The sequence below is a fragment of the Eulemur rufifrons genome, chromosome 7 (assembly GCF_041146395.1).
Source record: "Eulemur rufifrons isolate Redbay chromosome 7, OSU_ERuf_1, whole genome shotgun sequence".
Classification (NCBI taxonomy): domain Eukaryota; kingdom Metazoa; phylum Chordata; class Mammalia; order Primates; family Lemuridae; genus Eulemur; species Eulemur rufifrons.
Window position 1 is genome coordinate 149,689,924 of NC_090989.1, and position 18,077 is coordinate 149,708,000.

At 46.9% G+C, this 18,077-nt stretch overlaps 2 protein-coding genes, 1 long non-coding RNA gene and 1 other non-coding gene across 5 annotated transcripts in view; 2 read left to right on the forward strand and 2 right to left on the reverse strand.

The window, feature by feature from the left end:
• Positions 1 to 249, reverse strand: part of SACM1L (SAC1 like phosphatidylinositide phosphatase) — a 60,939-nt gene extending 60,690 nt beyond the window's left edge. For both annotated transcript variants that reach the window (XM_069473521.1, XM_069473519.1), the window contains exon 1: positions 154 to 249. Coding sequence is in view for 1 of the 2 variants with exons in the window: in XM_069473519.1 (XP_069329620.1) it covers positions 154 to 185 (32 nt within the window). In the remaining variant the exon portion in view is untranslated. The remainder of the gene's footprint in view (positions 1 to 153) is intronic.
• A 354-nt stretch (positions 250 to 603) lies between these two features.
• Positions 604 to 676, forward strand: TRNAR-ACG (transfer RNA arginine (anticodon ACG)). The gene has a single exon. It is a non-coding gene; the product is annotated as a tRNA-Arg (tRNA).
• A 1,631-nt stretch (positions 677 to 2,307) lies between these two features.
• LOC138388116 (uncharacterized) lies at positions 2,308 to 6,419 on the forward strand. The gene is made up of 3 exons (XR_011234079.1): positions 2,308 to 2,371; positions 4,535 to 4,756; positions 6,359 to 6,419. It is a non-coding gene; the product is annotated as an uncharacterized lncRNA (long non-coding RNA).
• A 2,975-nt stretch (positions 6,420 to 9,394) lies between these two features.
• Positions 9,395 to 18,077, reverse strand: part of LIMD1 (LIM domain containing 1) — a 67,815-nt gene continuing 59,132 nt past the window's right edge. The window contains exons 4-8 of the mRNA XM_069475590.1: positions 16,600 to 16,662; positions 12,380 to 12,510; positions 11,353 to 11,404; positions 10,775 to 10,843; positions 9,395 to 9,551 (exon numbers count right to left, since the gene is read on the reverse strand). Of these exons, the coding sequence (XP_069331691.1) occupies positions 9,414 to 9,551; positions 10,775 to 10,843; positions 11,353 to 11,404; positions 12,380 to 12,510; positions 16,600 to 16,662 (453 nt within the window). The 3' untranslated portion in view covers positions 9,395 to 9,413. The remainder of the gene's footprint in view (positions 9,552 to 10,774; positions 10,844 to 11,352; positions 11,405 to 12,379; positions 12,511 to 16,599; positions 16,663 to 18,077) is intronic.

An 18,077-nucleotide genomic window follows, 5' to 3' on the forward strand; every position in this document is an offset into this window, starting at 1 on the left:
CCTGGGAGAGGCCGCGCCCGGCGAGGAGGACCGGTAGTGCGAGCCTCTCGCCGGAGCTCAGGAGCCCTCCCGAGGCCGGCGCCCGCACCTGCCGCCCCGCCTGCTGCCCACAGCCCCTTTTTCTGTCAACCGCCTCCGGCCCGCGGGACTCACAGCTTCAGCCGCTCGTAGGTCGTCGCCGCCATCCTGCACCACCACCTCCTTCCTCCTCTCTCTGCCCGCCCCGCCCCGCGCCGCCACCTCGGCTACTGCGCTACCGGTCACCCTGGAGCGGCGGCCGCAGCGCCCAGCCTCGTCCCACCCCTTTCCCCGCCCCGCGGGAGCGAACGGGAGGCGGCGGAGGACAAACTACTTCGCGAGCTAGGGACTGCGAGAGGCGCCATCCGTCGCGGAGGGCTGGAGCGCGGCGGAGAGCGCGGCGAGGTCGCGGCTGCGGATTGGTGGAGCGCGTCCGCTGGGGAGGCGGAGCACGGGAGCAGGCGGAGCTGTGCGCTGGCGCCGCGGCGCCGGGTGCAGGGGCAGAAGTGGAGTGGCGGTGTCAGGAAGCCTGTTGAAACTGCGGAAGGGGTGATCATTCGTCGCAGGGAACGCTTGGCTAGCACGGGGCCAGTGGCGCAATGGATAACGCGTCTGACTACGGATCAGAAGATTCTAGGTTCGACTCCTGGCTGGCTCGAGGTGTACATTTTGCCGCATTCGGACTTGGTGTTACAGGCCTCCTTGGAAATATTTATGACTAGAATATGAAAGCTAACTATCTTGAATTTTAATGCTACTTTGCCCAAAATGTCATCTTCTAATTTATGTTTGGAACACGGAGTTGTCTGAGGTGGTTTGGAAGTTGCAAAGCCCCTACTCTTAATCATGCACGAATCGTTTCTGTAAATGCGGTACATTTAGAAAAAACACACCTGGAAAGGTGGCAGTTTGGAGTGGGGAGTGTGCTGTAGTTAGCTACCCGATGACGAAAAGGCGCATTTAAGGCAGCAGCTCTGGCCTTTTTCCCCATGGATCAGAACCGCCCGCGGTGACGTGACAAGCGACCTGTCCCGATTTACCAAAATGAGGTGGGCTCTGGGTCTAACCCACCGCGGAAAAGGAAACTCTGCGGTGCGGCTGCGCGCAGTCGTAGGGTCCGCAGACCTGGCGCTCGGCTCCGAAGCCAGCCTGGCCCCCAAATTCCAATCGGGAAACCTTAAAACATGGGTGTTTTTACAGTAAGAAGAGCTCAGGTAATCTCGCATATTACTCATGCTACAGGTTCCTGGCTTGGACACCTGAGAAGGCCCGAAACGTCTGCGGCCTAAAGAGGGGACTCGAACCTGGCGATTGTGAGTCATTGGACGTTGTCCTTTAACCAGTCACTCAATCGATTAGTTTATTTCTCCAACATAATGCCCTTTCTCCCTGAGTAAATTATAGAAAATTTGTAAAATACAGAAAATTATTTGAAATAAAAATAATCTCACCCTGAGATCATTACTGTTAAAATAATTTTTTCCTTATAGACTTTTTTCTTCCAGGCTTTTTAATATGGATATACCTACACATGTATTTTTCCAAATGGGGGTTGTATAGGAAATAGGTTTATGTTCTCTGTGTCCCCTTACCTTTTTGTCTGAGATTTATGGTTCTTAAATATTCTTTGAAGACACTCCATCAGGGATATTTTAAGCATAACCCTTATGCTGGGAATTTGGGTTGTTGCCAGCTTAACACTTTTTTAAATGACGCTGTGTTGAATTATTTCTATGTCTTACAAATGTCTAGATGTGGATGACTAGCTGGGCATCTTTAAGGTACATTTCTTGGACATTTTTAAGACTCGTGTTACATATTTTCAAATTGCCCTCCAAAAAATCAAACCAATACCTATTTCCATCAACAGAATCTGTTTCTGTGCATGCCAGCCAATACCAGATATTATAATTTCTTCGCAATTTTTATAATTAAAAAATGAAACTTCTTTTACATTTATGTGATGTATATATTTTCTCTTGACATTCAATTCTCTTACAAATTTGTTTAATATATTAAGGATATTATTAACTCTTTGGCTATCAGACACATTGCAATTCTTTTTTCAAGTTTATCATTTTTTAACTTAGAGTAATTTTCACTTTTATATATTCAAATTTAATGGTTTATGGTTTCTTCTTTTATACAGGTGCTTTTTTCAAATTGTTTGTGTTTATATTGTTTTTTCCATTTACTTTAATCCATTTGTCATTTATTTTGTTGATCACCATTACATAAAGATCCATTAAATCTTAAAACATGTCGCACGCATTGAGCAATCACATCCTGCCAGGCACTGCTCTAAGCCTTTTATTTGGATGAATTCAGTCAATCCTTACAACAATTCCATAAGGTAAGTTCAGTTGTTATCCCCATTTTGACAGATGAGGGAACTAAATTTGCTTCAGGTCATTGAGCAATCCTGTCCCATGGGCTCACTGTACCCCAGGGGGCACCACATGAGTGGGCTCAGGGCCAGGTCCTCATCTGGGCATGGATGGGACTCGAACCCGGGGAATGTATGAGTCATCAGACACTGTCCATTAACCAATCACTTGATCAATTAATTAATGGGCTACTAATTCCCCCTCCCCTGCTAATTAGCAATGAGAAGACCTCATTTCTAGTCCTGCTTATGCTCCTACTCACCAACTTTGGGCTCCTGGACATTTCCTCTCCTTTAATAGAGTGGGAGGTTTAAGTGACAGCCTGTCTCACTTAAGGCTTTAGGAAAAGATTGCTTCCAGCTGAACAGCCACGGCCCTGCAGAGAGCTCCCGCCCAGCTCTCTGAACATGTTATCAGGTAGAAGGCACTAAAACGAAAAATTTGACCTTTCTTCACCAGTTGGAGACTATAAACCGAGGCCCTTTGTGAACATTCAGTGAGGCTGAAAAACAAAAAGTAATCCAGGCAGAAACAGGCATTCTTCTGGGATTTTTAAAGACCAATCAAAATCTGATTCTAAGGACAGCAGTGTTTAGGATTAAAAAATCAGCCAAGGATGGGTAATATAAATTGACATCTTTGGCCAAGTTTTTCCTGTAGTGAAATTGTTACATAAATACAAATATTTTTTACAAAATCTCCCAAGGGCCTTCCCATGGAGACAGTCCAAGCTGCAGATGGAGCTTGTTGGCACCACCCAAGTGATCCCTATAGCCTACTTTTATGTCCAGCTCCCACTTACAGACCTTTGATCTTATAGACCTTGTCTGTTGTGGAGTCTGCCTTCTCACCAAGGCTCCAAAATGGGTGTGTTCCCTCACTTTCTATTCCATCACAGGCCTGCTGTGGGCCAGGCCCAATGGCTCAGCTCAGGGCCAGCACCCTGTCCCGGAGGAATTGTAAGAGTTGGAGAGATGTATATAATCAAGTGGTGGCAGTGCCTCAGGCTGCCTTACACACCTGATCTGGGGCTGTCACATACCTGGGAGCTTCTCCTGACCAGACCTCCTCTGGCTTTTCTCCCCCAGGGTTATGATTTTTTTATACTGAGAGACCAAGATCCCAGTCACATTTGTGTGTGAGCGTTTGTTTTTAATCCAGGGAAAATGCAGATCCCACTTTTAGCAATGCTTGAAGAAAAGGTAACAAATAACCCAGGGATATTCTTTCATTTCCACTCAAAAATGTTTGTTGGAGTTTGTGGTAAACTGAATAATTCTCCTCCCCTCCAAAGATGTCCATGTACCAATCCCCAGAACCTGCGAATATCTGCAAAGCAGCTTTGCAGATGTGATTAAGGATCATGAGATGGGGAGATTACTCTGGATTATGTGAATGGGCCCAGTGTAATCACAAGGGCTCTTATGAGGAGGAGGCAGAGCTGAGTGCGGTGGCTCACACCTGTAATCCCAACATTTTTGGAGACCAAGGCAAGATCACTTGAGTCCAGGAGTTTGAAGTTGCAGTGAGCTATGATGATGCCACTGCACTCCAGCCTGGGTGACAGAGCGAGACTGTGTCTCCAAAAAAAATAATTAAAAAAAAAAAAGGAGGCAGCAGGGTCAGAGAGAGGTGGTGTGACAACAGGTAACAGAATGAGAATAATGCAGCCACAAGCCAAGGAATGTGGGCAGCCTCTAGAAGCTGAAAAGGGGCAAGGAATAGATAGATGTCCCTCTAGTGCCTCTGGAGGGACTGTGGCTCTGCTAACAACCTTGACGTTAGCCAAGAAGACCCATTTCTCCAGAACTGTAAAATAAAGCTGTTGTTTTAAGCCACTGAGGTTGTGATAATCTGTTACAGCAGAAATAGGAAACCAATACAGACTCCAACAGAGAGCAGCAATAATCTCCTCACAGCCTTACGAAGATTTTTTGACTGTGTAACTTTAATAATTAAGTATACTGACACTGAGGGACAAGTTACTGCCCCCCAGCAGCCAGTGGTTGAGTGGTTAGGACAGCAACCTCTAGATGAGACCGCCTGGGATGGAATCCTGCCTCTACTATTTCCTGCGTACGTACTGTTGGGAGGGTTACTTCACTCTTCTGTGTCTTGGTTGTCTACAGAATGAAGGATGATAAAGATAATACGGCCCTTGGAATAACACCTGCTACGTGGTGAGCTATTACGTCGCTACCACTTGTCATGGAACTTGGAACCAGACCAGACTTCCCTGCTGTTTCAGCCCCACATGGCCCAAATGCCCGAGGCTGGTTCACTCGCTCCGGACTGTGCCCTCCTCTCCCAACTCCGAGTGCTGGGATGTTGATAGCTAGAAACTGGCCATGGTAGGATTCACATCACAGAAATTAGAGAACACTCCACATCAGGGCTTTTCAATTTTTTCCCCAAAAAGATGGGTTACAAGCACACCATAGTCCCAGACTACTACATTTTTATCCCTCGTAGCATCAAGTCATAGGAAAATAGCAGCCCATGTTGGTAAACCAGACTAGCTGCTCTCTTGTCACTTAAAAAAAGATGTTTTATTTTGGTGTATGGCACCACTAAGATCAGTATCCTCATTCTCTGCTTTCCTATGTCCTTGGCATATCAACCTGGCTGCCCCAAGAACTAAACTCAAGCCTAAAACAAACTTGGCCCCATCACTTTGCAAGTCCTGCTTCCCTGCATGTGGCTGCCTCGAACCTAAATGCTCACTCACCTCTGGGATTCTTTGGTCATAACCGCCAAAGAAAAAAACAGTACACACACACAAAAGGGAAAGAGACAAAATTACCACTGTAGCAGGGCCTTGCAAGTCTCGATGTTAAAGGCCCAGTTAAAGAAATTGCTGATTCTTGGGATACAGGTCTCCAAAGCCTCTCACATCTTCCTACATCTTGTGAGCATAGGCACCCACTGCCAGGTTCCAGACTCTCTTTTCAGGGACATTTATACAACGAACAGTCCTGGATGACAGAGTGTCTTTCTCTGGAGCAAAAGTCAGGCAGGCTTACTGCCCACTGTAAAAGACAAGGGTTCCCTAAGCACGGGGTTCCTCTTGTAACACAGCCCACTGCGTGTGCAGGTATCACTTGGCCCTCTTCCTGGGGCCCTGTAGGAACTGTGGCTCAGGGCACCAGTGCAAGTGCTGATAATCTGGCCACTGCCATTGTTGTAATAAACTGTCCTTTGTCTCTGACCTATGAGTCTCACAACTTCTGCCAGAAACCACAGAACCATGGCATGCTAACTTATTAGCCTACAAGTAGGGCAAAATCTCAGATCCTTGACAGGTTTGATACCCATGTGCTACTTTAAAAATCCAGAGCTCTAAAAGATGACAAAATCCAGGTAGCAAAAAGCACTGTTTGTGAATCACTCCACACACACAAAAGACCCAGTAAACATCATTATGTTGGAGGGCACTTTAATAGTCTACAAATTGATGCAGTTTTATTGTTACAATACTTTGCATAATTTTAGAGTAACAGTAAAATTTTGAATCATTTTATAGTAAAAGAAGATATACAGGGGAAAATGTCCCTGTACAGTGAAATTTTCCTATACTGTATGGAGATTTCCCACATCTGTCCAGTTTTGGCTCAGAACAAGAGATAGCTAATATACCTTACTCATTTTTTTTCTGTTACTTTATAAAGTTACTTGAAAGAGTAACTGGGAAATTAGAACTGATTCTTGACGCAAAGAAGGGCACAAGAAAAAATTCAGGTTTCCTGGCAGACAGTTTTAACAAGTGTGTCAGGCAACAATGGTTTGTGGTCAAGTCTCACGCACGTTCTCTGCGAGGGGGCTAGCAGTTGTTACAGCCTCACCTTCACACTCGTGGGAATGGCACACAAAAACAGCCTTTAAAGGACCGCAGAGGAGTGTGAATTCCGAATAATTCTCTCAAGTCCTAATATTTCTGTTTTTCATTTTGTAAGTGTGACTCAAGCCCAAGGAAACAAGGCAATGGCGGTGCTTGCAGGCGATCAGAACTCCCTGATTATTCCATCAGCCGCCCAAGACTCAACAGCAAGAGCTCAGAGGACTCAGCTGAAAGGGGCTGTCACCAGAGCACTAACCGTGGAGAAATGGGCAGTCCCGTCCCGCTGCATATGCAGGCAACGGCCCAGGTGGGACTAGATGCCCTTCTGTGGCAGGAGATGAACAAATCACTCTACCAATGAAAGACGGGGAATAGCATGAGTGAGTGACAGGAGAATCCTTATCTATAGCAGATCAACTGGGTTACTGGCTTTTTGAAGACCACCCAGGCAGTTTTTGAATGTCCCAAGCTAGGGGGAAGGAAAAAACATGACAAAACAGGAGACAGTGAACAACAACAGTCTAAATGAGGCAAGGGAGAAGGACAGAGGCTGGCTTTAGGGTCTGGAATCAGGCTATGATCCTCCTTGTTTTACCAAAAGTCCAAGAATTGTCCAGAAAACTCAGGAAGGGCTATTTGCTCTGACTTTTAAAATAAACGTATTCATCCTAGTCTACCAAGTCCTTGTGTTTTCCTTCTAGATGCCCATGAATACAACCCCATTACAGTTCTATTTGGCTAATAATTTACAGAACGTTTAAAATACCAGGTAGGCAAACATCTCTACATGGCTTTCGTGGACAGGCCTGAGGCAGAGAGAAACAAAACTGATTTGAGATTCCTACCTGGTGCCCTCTCCAGGGGACAACCAGAGAAGTCTGCTGCTGGGATTTCTAGGATATCTGAAAATCCCCTTATTTTTCCTTTTCAACAATTTAAAATGCCATATTTGCAGACATATCTGAATCACCTCAATCAAGGCCACTTAAAAATCTCATTAAAAAAATTAATCACAGATTTTTAATTAATTACCCAAATTTGCAAACAAATCCCTGCTATTTCTGGCCATGGTTCCAATGCAATGTTCTTCACTCTGCCCGACTTAAAAGTAGGGCAAAAGTGTGTCAGCAAGGCCAGCCTTCCTAGGTTGGCAGAGTCAGGTTAAGACATATCGGCTGGCAGTGTTTACCCCCAGGCCTTGCCAAAGCTGAGCTGGATGACTGGACGGGAGGAGAGGGGCCCAACCTCAGTTCAATTCCCCAGCCCCAGCATTCACGGGTTTTCAGGAGGTTCAGCCTGTGAAAAGGAACCAATGAAAGCACACGGCCCAGCTGAAGTGACATCTGGCCGAAGGATTCTAAAAATGAATTTCATAAAAATGGACAAGACATTCCGTGGCGCCAAGTCTGTGCTTCTTACAGGCAATGACTACCAAGTAAGTCAAAACATGGCTTAGAAGTAGAGCAGGGCCTAGTGAAAAACCTGAGTTTACACGTGCAAGGGGCTCTGCTGACCGCCCTCTGTGGCCCCCGACACCCAGTCTTTTGCTCCAAGTGTAAGGGGAGGAGGCAGAGTGCACATGACAGCCGCCATGCCCCCAGCTTTGAGACAGCCTCACCCTCCCGCGACCAGGCCATGAGGCCCTCCCCACAAGCTGAGAGGGCAAATGGCAACCATCTTTCTTTTTGCAGCTTCTTCTAATTGAAATACCCAGGAGTCCTGACCTCCAGCCTCAGGAGTGTGACTTGCAGGGCAAATGTTGCCTCTTCAGTGCAGAGGTGGCCTTGGAACCTTGCCAGCGTGTGGCCTCCCTTAGCCCTCCCCGCCCCCAAGGAGCCAGCATGCTGAAATGCGCAAGGCAGTAGTTAAGATCACACTGCCCAGACCAGCTGGAGTCTGGCCTGTGTGAAGCCAGCAATTTGTAACACACCAAAGAAGGGATCTGAGTCCAGTGTGATAGCTGAATTCCTCCTTAATCTGTGATTTGGTGAAGCTCTATCTGTGAGGTATTTTTTGTGTGTGGAAGATTGAAAGTGGAGGGAAACAACTGAAAAACAAAACAAAACAAAACAAAAAAACAGACAAAAGCAGTGTACCTTATAGTGATTTCTTCAAACATAATTCCTGTGCCAAGAATTGGGCAAGAGAGAAACCTATGAAATGAATATAATAACTTATCCCGAGGCACTCCCTCCCATGCTGGCTTAAAGATCTCACACACACACAAACTCTCCTTGTTTATAAGGAGCTATCTCTCTTAGCATGTGGGCAGGACTTCGAAAAAGCCGACCGTTAAATAATCTAAAACAGGCACAAGAGATGTCTCCACATGGGTTCGTGAGACTTGCCTTGTGCAGCTCCAAAGTCACAGACTCTTGAGAGCTCCAGAAAAATACAGCGCAAATAGGTGGGCAAAAGAGTCCTGGTGCCTGCACCAAGCTCTTCTCCCAGGGCATGCTTTACTCAAACAGGGCGAATCTCTGTCGGGGCCCCAGCTGCCTTTAGGGGAGTGGGGATTTGCAGGGGCACACAGAATGCTGTCAGCATATAAGCAGGAAACCCTGCCTCACTTCTTTCAAATCTTGGCTCTGGCTTTCTAAGCAAATTCTTCTTAGGATACAAAGCACATGTTAGAGCTTCCTTCTTGCCACGATGCAATTACGTTTGTAGCCATTCTACAGAAGAACTGAAGCTCTGGGGTGGAAAGAAGCCTTAAATCATGCCATGGTGTGTGTGTGGAGGAAGCCGGGGTGTTTGGGGACAGGTATTTTCCTGAAGGAGGGGAAAGGGTTAAATGTACTGGCAGCTGAGCTGTCTTTCCAGGGGACATTGTGAAACAAGCTCAATGCAAACCTCTCCTCTGAAGCATGACCGTTCCCAGACTGACACGACCTCAAGTCACATGCCGGAGCTCACGTTACATGCTGGAGCGTCTTCCTGAGTAACTGAGGAAGGTGTGGCAACGGAGAAAAGCACTTGGAAGATATACATACCAGGCAGGTAGTGTCTACCTCCCTGGTTAAGGGAAAGGCACTCCACACATATACCTGGGACCTCACCCACCTGCCCCTCCTCTTCCCCTACCCCAGTCCCACCCAGGGGCCGCTGGAAGTAATGGGTGCAGTCCTGGCTCCTCGTCCCCCTGCCGTGAGGTCTGCAGGTGGCTCCGGCTAGAAGTGGTGCTGGTGAAGGGCTGCGGATGAGGGCCCTTTCTCCAGTCTCTTGACATGGCAGGAGTGACAGAACAGGTGGTCCTCCAGGGGGTAGCAGCGGTGACCGTCTTCATCGTTGAGCTCCAGCCCACAGTCCTGGGGGGAGGCAGAAATGCCCAGTGGAAGCAAAACGAAACAGACTGCAAGACTGCCATGGAGGCCACCGTCCTCACAATCAGCAGGGGAAGCTGTGTGTCCCCGTATAGGCAGGACATGCGGGTGCAGAAACACACAGCTCCTGCCCAGGGGTGTCCAACACCAGAGCCACTGACCACACCGCGCTCACTGTGGCGCACTTAACTAAGATGTGCGGTCAGTGTAAATGCACACCAGACTTCCAAGACTTAGGACAAAAAGACGATGTGAAAATATCTCATGGGTAATTTTTGTTGTTGATTACATGCTGAAATAACATTTTATATATATTGGATTGAATAAAATAATCCCACCTGTTTAACTTTTTTAATGTGGCCACTAGAAAACTTAAAATGATACATATAACTTGAACTTGTGGCTCTCATATTTCTATTGGACAGTGCTGGTCTGGAATGTGTGGACAGAACTGTTGAGCAAGTATCTTCCCCTTTTTCTCCTAGGGTGCCACTGGTAATGATTCCCACCTATTTCTCTAGCAACAGGACCAATCTATATGTCACCCGCACTCCCTGTTCTCACTCATAAGGTCACCAAATGAATCTAATCTCTTCCCATGAGTGAATCCACTGAATTGTGGCTGAAATTCCATGGTCACGCTTCACAAGGGCTGGGGAGAGGTGACCCCTGGCTTTCCTGACAGTCACAGAGAACTAGTGGCTCCTTCAACCTGGGACACAGGGCAGAGAAGGGGCAGGTGGGCCTCTACCCGCCTCCACACCACCCAGCTGACATGCCTGTTTCCAAGAGGGGCTTCTTCAAGATTTCCAGGGCTCGGCTGAGGAAGGGCAGCCTGCAAGCTGGAGGGGAGGGAGTCTCTTCCCCAAATCACATCCTGACTGACAATCTGGTCCCCAGACAGGACCCAAAACCCATGCTCCACACGACCCTCCTGGCTCCACAGCTTCAGGGAGAGCAGCTGCGACAGCTGCAGGACTTGACAGTTAAGAATGTGCAGAAAATAGTGAAGACCTTTATAAAACCCCAGGCATGTGCCTCTTTCCCCCAACCCCCACAAATCGGGGGCCTTCGCCCCATTGCCTCCATCAGCTCTGGAGGGCAGACCCTTGCCAGGATCTCCTTGACCGTCTCATGCCCCAGTCAACCCAGGACGCTTTTCGCACGGACGTCTCATGGCCCTGGGGGCTGCGCAAGGAGGGGCCTACCTCGCAGTGGTAACACTCCACGTGGTAGTCTCTGTCCATGGACACGACACGGATGGTCTCATCTGAGCCCTGGGACCAAAGAAAAGCAACACGTGGGAGAGGCCAGCTGGGGGCCCACTGGGCTCCACGTGTGTGGGGTGGGGAAGGAAGAGGATTCTGGGGTAAAAGTAGGCAGCCTCGGGAGAAGAGTATAAATCGGTAGTGAATACTGACGCTTGTCAGAAAAAGAGCAGATTTAGCTGATGAGAAGGGAAGTGGGAGGGACAGGAGTCCTGCCTTCTGGAATGTCAGAGTCAACACTGAAAGACAGACTTATGTGGACATGTATTTTTAAAAAATGAATAAAAGACAAGCTTTTCTGCTCACCTGCTAATCGAAGAGTTAGTATCAAGTAAGAGAGTTCGACCTGAGTACACAGACAAATGGACACTCGAAGGCCTCGGGCGGGGAAGCCAGCCAGCGAGAAGGGTGAGGACACGGTTTATCTCAGAGGTGAGATTTCAGAAGGATATTTTAAGATGTAAGAACAGGATCTTGTCTTAGAAGACCCTAGGAGCACATCTGAGAAAGCATCTTACCTCAGGTGGAAGGATGGGAAGCCCACAGGCCGCACACTTGGGGGCCAACACCCTGGGGGAGAAACAAAGTTGCAGTGAGATAAACATTGTGTCGTTTCTGGGAGCAAAGCCCAGATCAAGACTTGAACACAGGCTGGGCGTGGTGGCTCACGCCTGTAATCCCAGCACTCTGGGAGGCCGAGGCGGGAGTATCACTTGAGGCCAGGAGTTAGAGACCAGCCGCAGCAGGAGTTGGACCCTGTCTCTACTAAAAATAGAAAGAAATTAGCCAGTCAACTAAAAACAGAAACAAAAAAAAATTAGCCGGGTGTGGTGGCGCATGCCTGTAGTCCCAGCTACTCGGGAGGCTGAGGCAGGAGGATTGCTTGAGCCCAGGAGTTTGAGGTTGCTGTGAGCTAGGCTGAGGCCACGGCACTCTAGTCAGGGCAACAGAGCAAGACTCTGTCTAAAGAAAAAAAATAAATAAAAGACTTGCACCCGGAGCCTGCGTGGAGCCTCCCTCCCCAGCCGCCCCCTGCTTGTGGCTCTCCACCCTCGTGCAAAGGTGGAGCCTGGCTTGCTGTGTGCAGTATGCCTTACGATTGCTCCCCAGCTGCAACAAGGACACTGGCTGCCTCTCACTACTGGGGATAGCAACTGACCCGTTTGTTTACTCGTCTCACGGTGCCTACCGCAGGCCCCGGCAAACTCAGAGTGGTAGAAACCAACACTGCACTGGTGCCTTGTGAAGTCAGGTAAAGCTGGAGCCACAGGGTGTCGCAGGTTCCTCCTGAGGCCTAGCCAGGAATCTCATTACAGTAGTTTTGTTGTTCTGCTTTCTTCACTAAACATAATTTTTAACCAGTTCCCTGGCATCAGCTGGCCTCCAGAGGCCCCTGCTGCACCCCTCAAAACCGTCAAGCCTTTGCTGGACTGTGGACTAATGGCGCAGCAGCTAGCGGACACAACTCAGTGGGTTTCCATCTTTCGCTCTCTGAGATGAGTGTGGCTCACACGTGCAGGTCCTGTCTGCTCCTGTCTTCCTTACTTGTGGTAGTCTCGGACACAGTAGATCTTGTTCTCTGAGTCCACGGTGAAGGGCACCCCATCCAAACACTCGTTACAGATGACACAGCGGAAACAGCCGGGGTGGTAGGACTTGCCCAGGGCCTGCAAGATCTGGAGGAGAGAACACATCAGGCAGAGGGATCACACACAGTCACGCAACATAGAGCACACTAATCTCCAAGTTTCTCCTGGACAAAGATCAAGAGGTGATGAGGGTGGGAGAGGCTGAGCTACTGAGATGTATAAACAGGAGGAGATCAAACAGAATCCTTCTCCTGTGACCTCTCACAGGGTCTTTGAGCTGGGAGGGAGTTAAGAGGGCTGCTTCTCAACCCCTAACCCAGAGCAGGAAGAGATGCTAGGGTAGGGCTGGGACAATCCCAGAGCCAAAACCCACTGTGGAAACGCTGGAAATGATGCAAAGCAGAGCCACAAAAGGCTCCACCCCAGATTTGGGAAGCAGCAAGTGCATGGAAACATCAACAGAAATGCCACATGAAAGTGGCGGAGCTCGAAGAAACCTCTTAACCTCTGCAAAATGGATGCCCCTTTATACAGCTTTGACTTGAGCCTGATAATCTAGAGGCCCTAACTCAACCCAGTTATCTCAGATCCAAGTCTAACAAGCAAAGCCTCTTGTTTTTAGACACAATGAAGGAAAGCTCCACAAACCTTCTTCCTCTCAGTGTCAGTTGATCTGGTTGTGACACTTGGGTCCGCTAGAGCCATCCTGAAACCAGGACTGCGTAAAGACAAGGAGGGTAGGAAAGAGAAGGGACAGAAAGAACGTCCTTGGTGACGTCAGTGAGTGACCGCATTAACTGCCTACCTCCAAACCTTGTTACATGCGATAAAATACTGTTCCTGTTAAGTCAGTGGTTCTCAAAATGTGGTCCCTGGACCTATGGCATTAGTATCACCCGGGGAGTTGTTAAAAATGCACATTCTTGAACCCCATCCCAGACTTCCTGAATCAGAAATTTTGTGAGGAAGGCCTAGCAGTTGGTGTTTTAATAAGGCGATTCAAATGCATGCTATAGTTTATGAATCATTGATTTAAGCTAAAATTAGTCTGGATTTTTCTATAATTTACAGTTGAAAGCATTTTTGCTGACTCAATAGGAGATATATTTCTGCAATTACCTGTGCTGTCAAACTTAGCACAAACAACTGAACTACAGAATCAACACAAGCAAGTTGGCACCATAACACCTGTCTGCGGAGAATGTACAGAACAGTTCTCAGCATCGGGCAGTCGGGGCCACACAGACAGCCTCCACACGGGCTGAAGGAAGGCGACCTGGAATTCAGGAAAGCCTTGCCAGTACACTGTGAGAAAGATTTGCTGTGTTCCAGCTTTTTCCACGGGAAGCCTCAGGCAGTAACTCCACACCACACACTCCCTGACCAGGGAGGCAAGACGAGGGCACTGTGCCATTCCAGCTTTCCTTTGAAAGCTCAGCTTTCAAACTTCCTCATTCCCTCATGGGTTTCCCTAACCTTTGAGGCCTCTCTCGATCCACAGTAAGCTGCCAAAATAGGAAGGACAGTCAGCTGGGCTTCCAAAGTCCATTTGGCAATTTGGACCTTGGAACGTATTCCCCCCCAGACTAATGCTATCTTGGCAGAATGAGATCCTCAAATTAATTTAACTCTCAATGTTCCTAAGGTAAGGTTGAAAAAAGATGCCATTTTGCTGCATTCTCACTAGCTGTAATAATTTTTTTATAGTTTTTATATGCCTGGTTCCAATCTGCAATCCCAGAATATATTAATAAAGGGAGATACAATTTACACAAAGACTTAGTTGGAGTTCTGCTGCAGAAACAAGAATGGTATCTGAAGGAATCGCTCTGTACATCATTAAAATTCCTGGCAGCAGTTAAGGATTCTGTCTTTAAAACTGGGTTCCACTACCAGATAGACATACACTAAATTTTCTCAGTCCTAGAGAAAACCTGCAAGACTGCAGGTTCAACTTCACATTATCCCACATGGTAGAGATTGTCTCTAAAAATCAACTCCTTCTCTTCTCATATGCATAAGCTGACCCTTCACATTGAAGAGATGGAGAATATTTCCCCTCCCCTTGAATCAGGACTGGCCTTGTGACTCCTTTGAGCAACAGAAAGAGAAAGAAGTGATGTTCTGAGATTTCTGACTCAAAGACTTAAAAAGACTGGCAGCTTCTGCTTCCTCTCTCTCGCTGTAAAGAAGTCTGAACTACCAAATGATTAGAAGCCACAGAAAAGCCAGAAGGGTCAGAGGGCATCTTGGATGTTCCAGTTCAACTATGCCACCAGCTGAACAAAACTGAGTAAGTGACCCCAGTGTCAATGCCACACAGAGCAGAATAATCGCCCTGCTGATCCCTGACCTAATTCCTGATCCACAGTATGATGATAAATCCTGTTGTTTTAAATCACTAAGTTTTGGGGTGGTTTGTCATGCAGTAATAAATGGCATACCCTGAGGCCCAAAAAAGTCCTAGGACAACCAGAACTAAGAATGTGGTATAATCATACTCATAAATTTGGACAATGTTGACCTCATATGCAGTGAGTTTGTCAAAAAGACACTAAAAACAAGGACAAATTCTTCCAAAGAAATGGAGCCCAACAGAGTTTGGCAGGCCCTTGGGGAAGGTAGGGGTAAGGGTGCGTGGCTTCTGCCTACCTCCCCATGAGGGAATGGGTGGAGGGCCATGTTCCCCAAGGAGGCCATGGCTACTAATGAGAACTCAGCTCTCACAGGACTAAGCTCTGCTGTGGTCTATCAAAGCCAGGATGACAGCAGGTTCTTTTCATGAATAGGGAGGGCTCTGGGTCACTGTGTTTTACAAATGTTCGCACATAACCAGCAGAAATGAGTGTTTATGTCCAAAGACAAGCACAAGAGTGTTCACAGCAGTGTCATGCATAAATAGCCAAAAGCTGGAAACCACCCAAATCCCCATCAACAGGAGAATGGAGAGATAAACTGTTCTATATCCCTGCAATGGAATTCTATTTAGCAAAATAAATGAACTACCAATATAGGCAACAACATGGATAAATCCGAAAAACATATATATAAGAAAAGGCAGATCCAAAAGAGTCTGTACCACACGATTCCATTTATATGAAATTCCAGACCAGCAAAACAAGTATGTGGCAATAGAAGGTGGAATAGTGGTTGACTGGGAGGAGGCAAGAAGGAACTTTCTGTGGCTCAAGAAACATTCTACATCTTGATCTGGGTGGTGGTTACAGGGGTATATGCACATGTAAAAGTCCATTCAGCTATATACTTAACGTTTATATATCTTACTCTATGAGTTATTTCTCAATAAAGAGGTAAAAGAAAAAATAGCAATGATTAGTAATTCTCTCCTCTAGAATGAAATTAATGAGCAACTAAAAGTATGCTACATAATCATTTCCTCTGAGCAGCATATTAAAGAAATTCTTAGGCTTGTTTCCAATGGGGAGCAATTTGATCTCTGTATTCATCAACCTCACAACCTAACCCTACAGGGAAAAACTGTTCCCACTGAATAAATAAAGATACCAAGGCTACCGAGCTACTCAAAAGGCTGAGGTGAAAGGGTTACTTGAGCTCAAGAGCTTGAGAACAGCCTGGGCAACATAGCAAGACCCTGCCTCTTGAAAAATTATATATGCTGAGGCCCAAGATAACCTCTGAGAGCCAGTGGCTGAGCAAGGAACGGAATTTATCAAACTTGGTGCTTGTTCTGCTGTCTCAGAACTAAATGACAAAAACTCATCTTAGGAATGGCTTGAGCTGGGCAGAACATGGGGAGAGGGGGAACAACTGTGTTCATCCGACATTCTACATCTGACTCCAAGGTAGCCGAGATTTCTGCAGTAAAAACAGGCTGCATTTGGTATCTCACCTGGGATGCCACAAGGACCACAGAGAAATCAGAGGGAGGACAGTGTGATCCAAACAGCCCAGAGGAGGAAAAAGCATTATCAGAAACACGATCTTACATAGTCTGTATGGTTAAAGATGCTAACGCCAATAAAAGCCAACAATGTGGGTTCTGTTGGAGAAAGCAAGCTGCATTGCATAGGGACTTCTTTTAATAAAACCAGCTGTAACCCACAAATTGAGACAGGAAACACCATTCTCAAGTATTATTTTCTTTTTCTCCTTCTCCCCAAGGTGCTGTTATCTTGTTTGGTTGACCTTACTCACCATGTCCATAATCAGATGTCCACAAAGAAAACACCTGTCAGCGGACTGCTGGAAACCAGAATACTGCAAAGGAAAGAGAAACAGAAGTTAAACCCAGGCTGGGCAGATGAATCAGCCACTTCCCCACCAGAAATTTCTCAAAAAGATGTGTCACTTTTGTGCAGGAATCTGTCATTTCCCCAAGTACAAGACTGCTGTGTGCCGAGTCATGGAATATCCTCTGCCACAGAAACCATTACATATATTCCTACCACCCACCCTCACAATGAGATGTCAGGCACCCACTACATGCCAGCCTCTAGGTAAGAGACTGTACACAGAGAAGCTTTAACCCTATCTCAGTGGTTCTCAAAGAGGAGTTCCCTAGCAACACCTAGAAACTTGTAAGAAATCCAAATTCTTAGGTTCCACTCCAAACCTGCTGAATTGGAAACTCAAATGGTGGGGCCTGGCAATGCATGTTTTCACGCGCCTTTCAGGGGATTCTGATGCACACTCAAGTTTAAGACCCCTGCTCTAATCCTTAAAACAATTCTGCAAGGTATATGCTATATTATCTCAATTTCTCAAATGGAAACAAAGGGAAGCTCAGAGAGGTTAAGTGACCTTTTCAAGGTGACACAGCCAATAAGGGCTAAAGATAGAGTTCAAATTCAAATTCAAATCTGCTTCTGGTTAAAAAGCTAATGCCTTTTATAGTTATCATCAAAGAAACTTAATATCTACTTTACCTTACCTAAACACATACATACACCCCTAGAGTCTTGAAAGAAATAAGGAACTCTCTTCAGAAAACATACTAGATACTATATACTAGAAGCTACTAGAAGATTAGGTATTACAAACACAACTCAATGAGGGGAAATAACAAAAGGAAGATGGAAAAAAGGGAACTTTTCTGCAACTTTATAAAATATGGTGTGATTTCTGGACCTAGCACCATTCTGGGGTCACAGTTCTTTATTTTCATTTGGGATCTGGCCCCCACAGCCGAGCCTTGTGGTTCCCATGATTCCTGGGGGCTGACTCCGTGCCGGGGTCCAGGGCGGGACGCTGACCCAACCTGGCCAGCCAGAGCCTCGCATTCCTACAGCACCAACGATTTTGTGCAGGGGTGGGCAGGTGGCCCAGTAAGACCCATGAAACTCCAGAAGACAGCTGGGGAGGCTTCTGAAGGAGGGACTGGCACTCTTGCCCGTCAGACTTGAAAACCAGGAACGTAGGCTCTGGAGTGCTGCCAACATGGGGACGTCACACGGCATCTGAGGCTGAAGCTAACACTGACAACAGCAGGGCCAGAACCTGGACAGAAAGTGACTCCTGAGGCTTTGCTGGAATAATTCCCTTTCTGCTTTAGTCAGCTTGGGTTTGCTGGTCTATTACTAGCCAACAAGAGTCAAAACGAATCAACTCTTTCAGTGAAAACCAAAGTGAGCTTTCCCCAAGGGAAGGAGGAGAGAAGAGGGCTTATGTGTCCA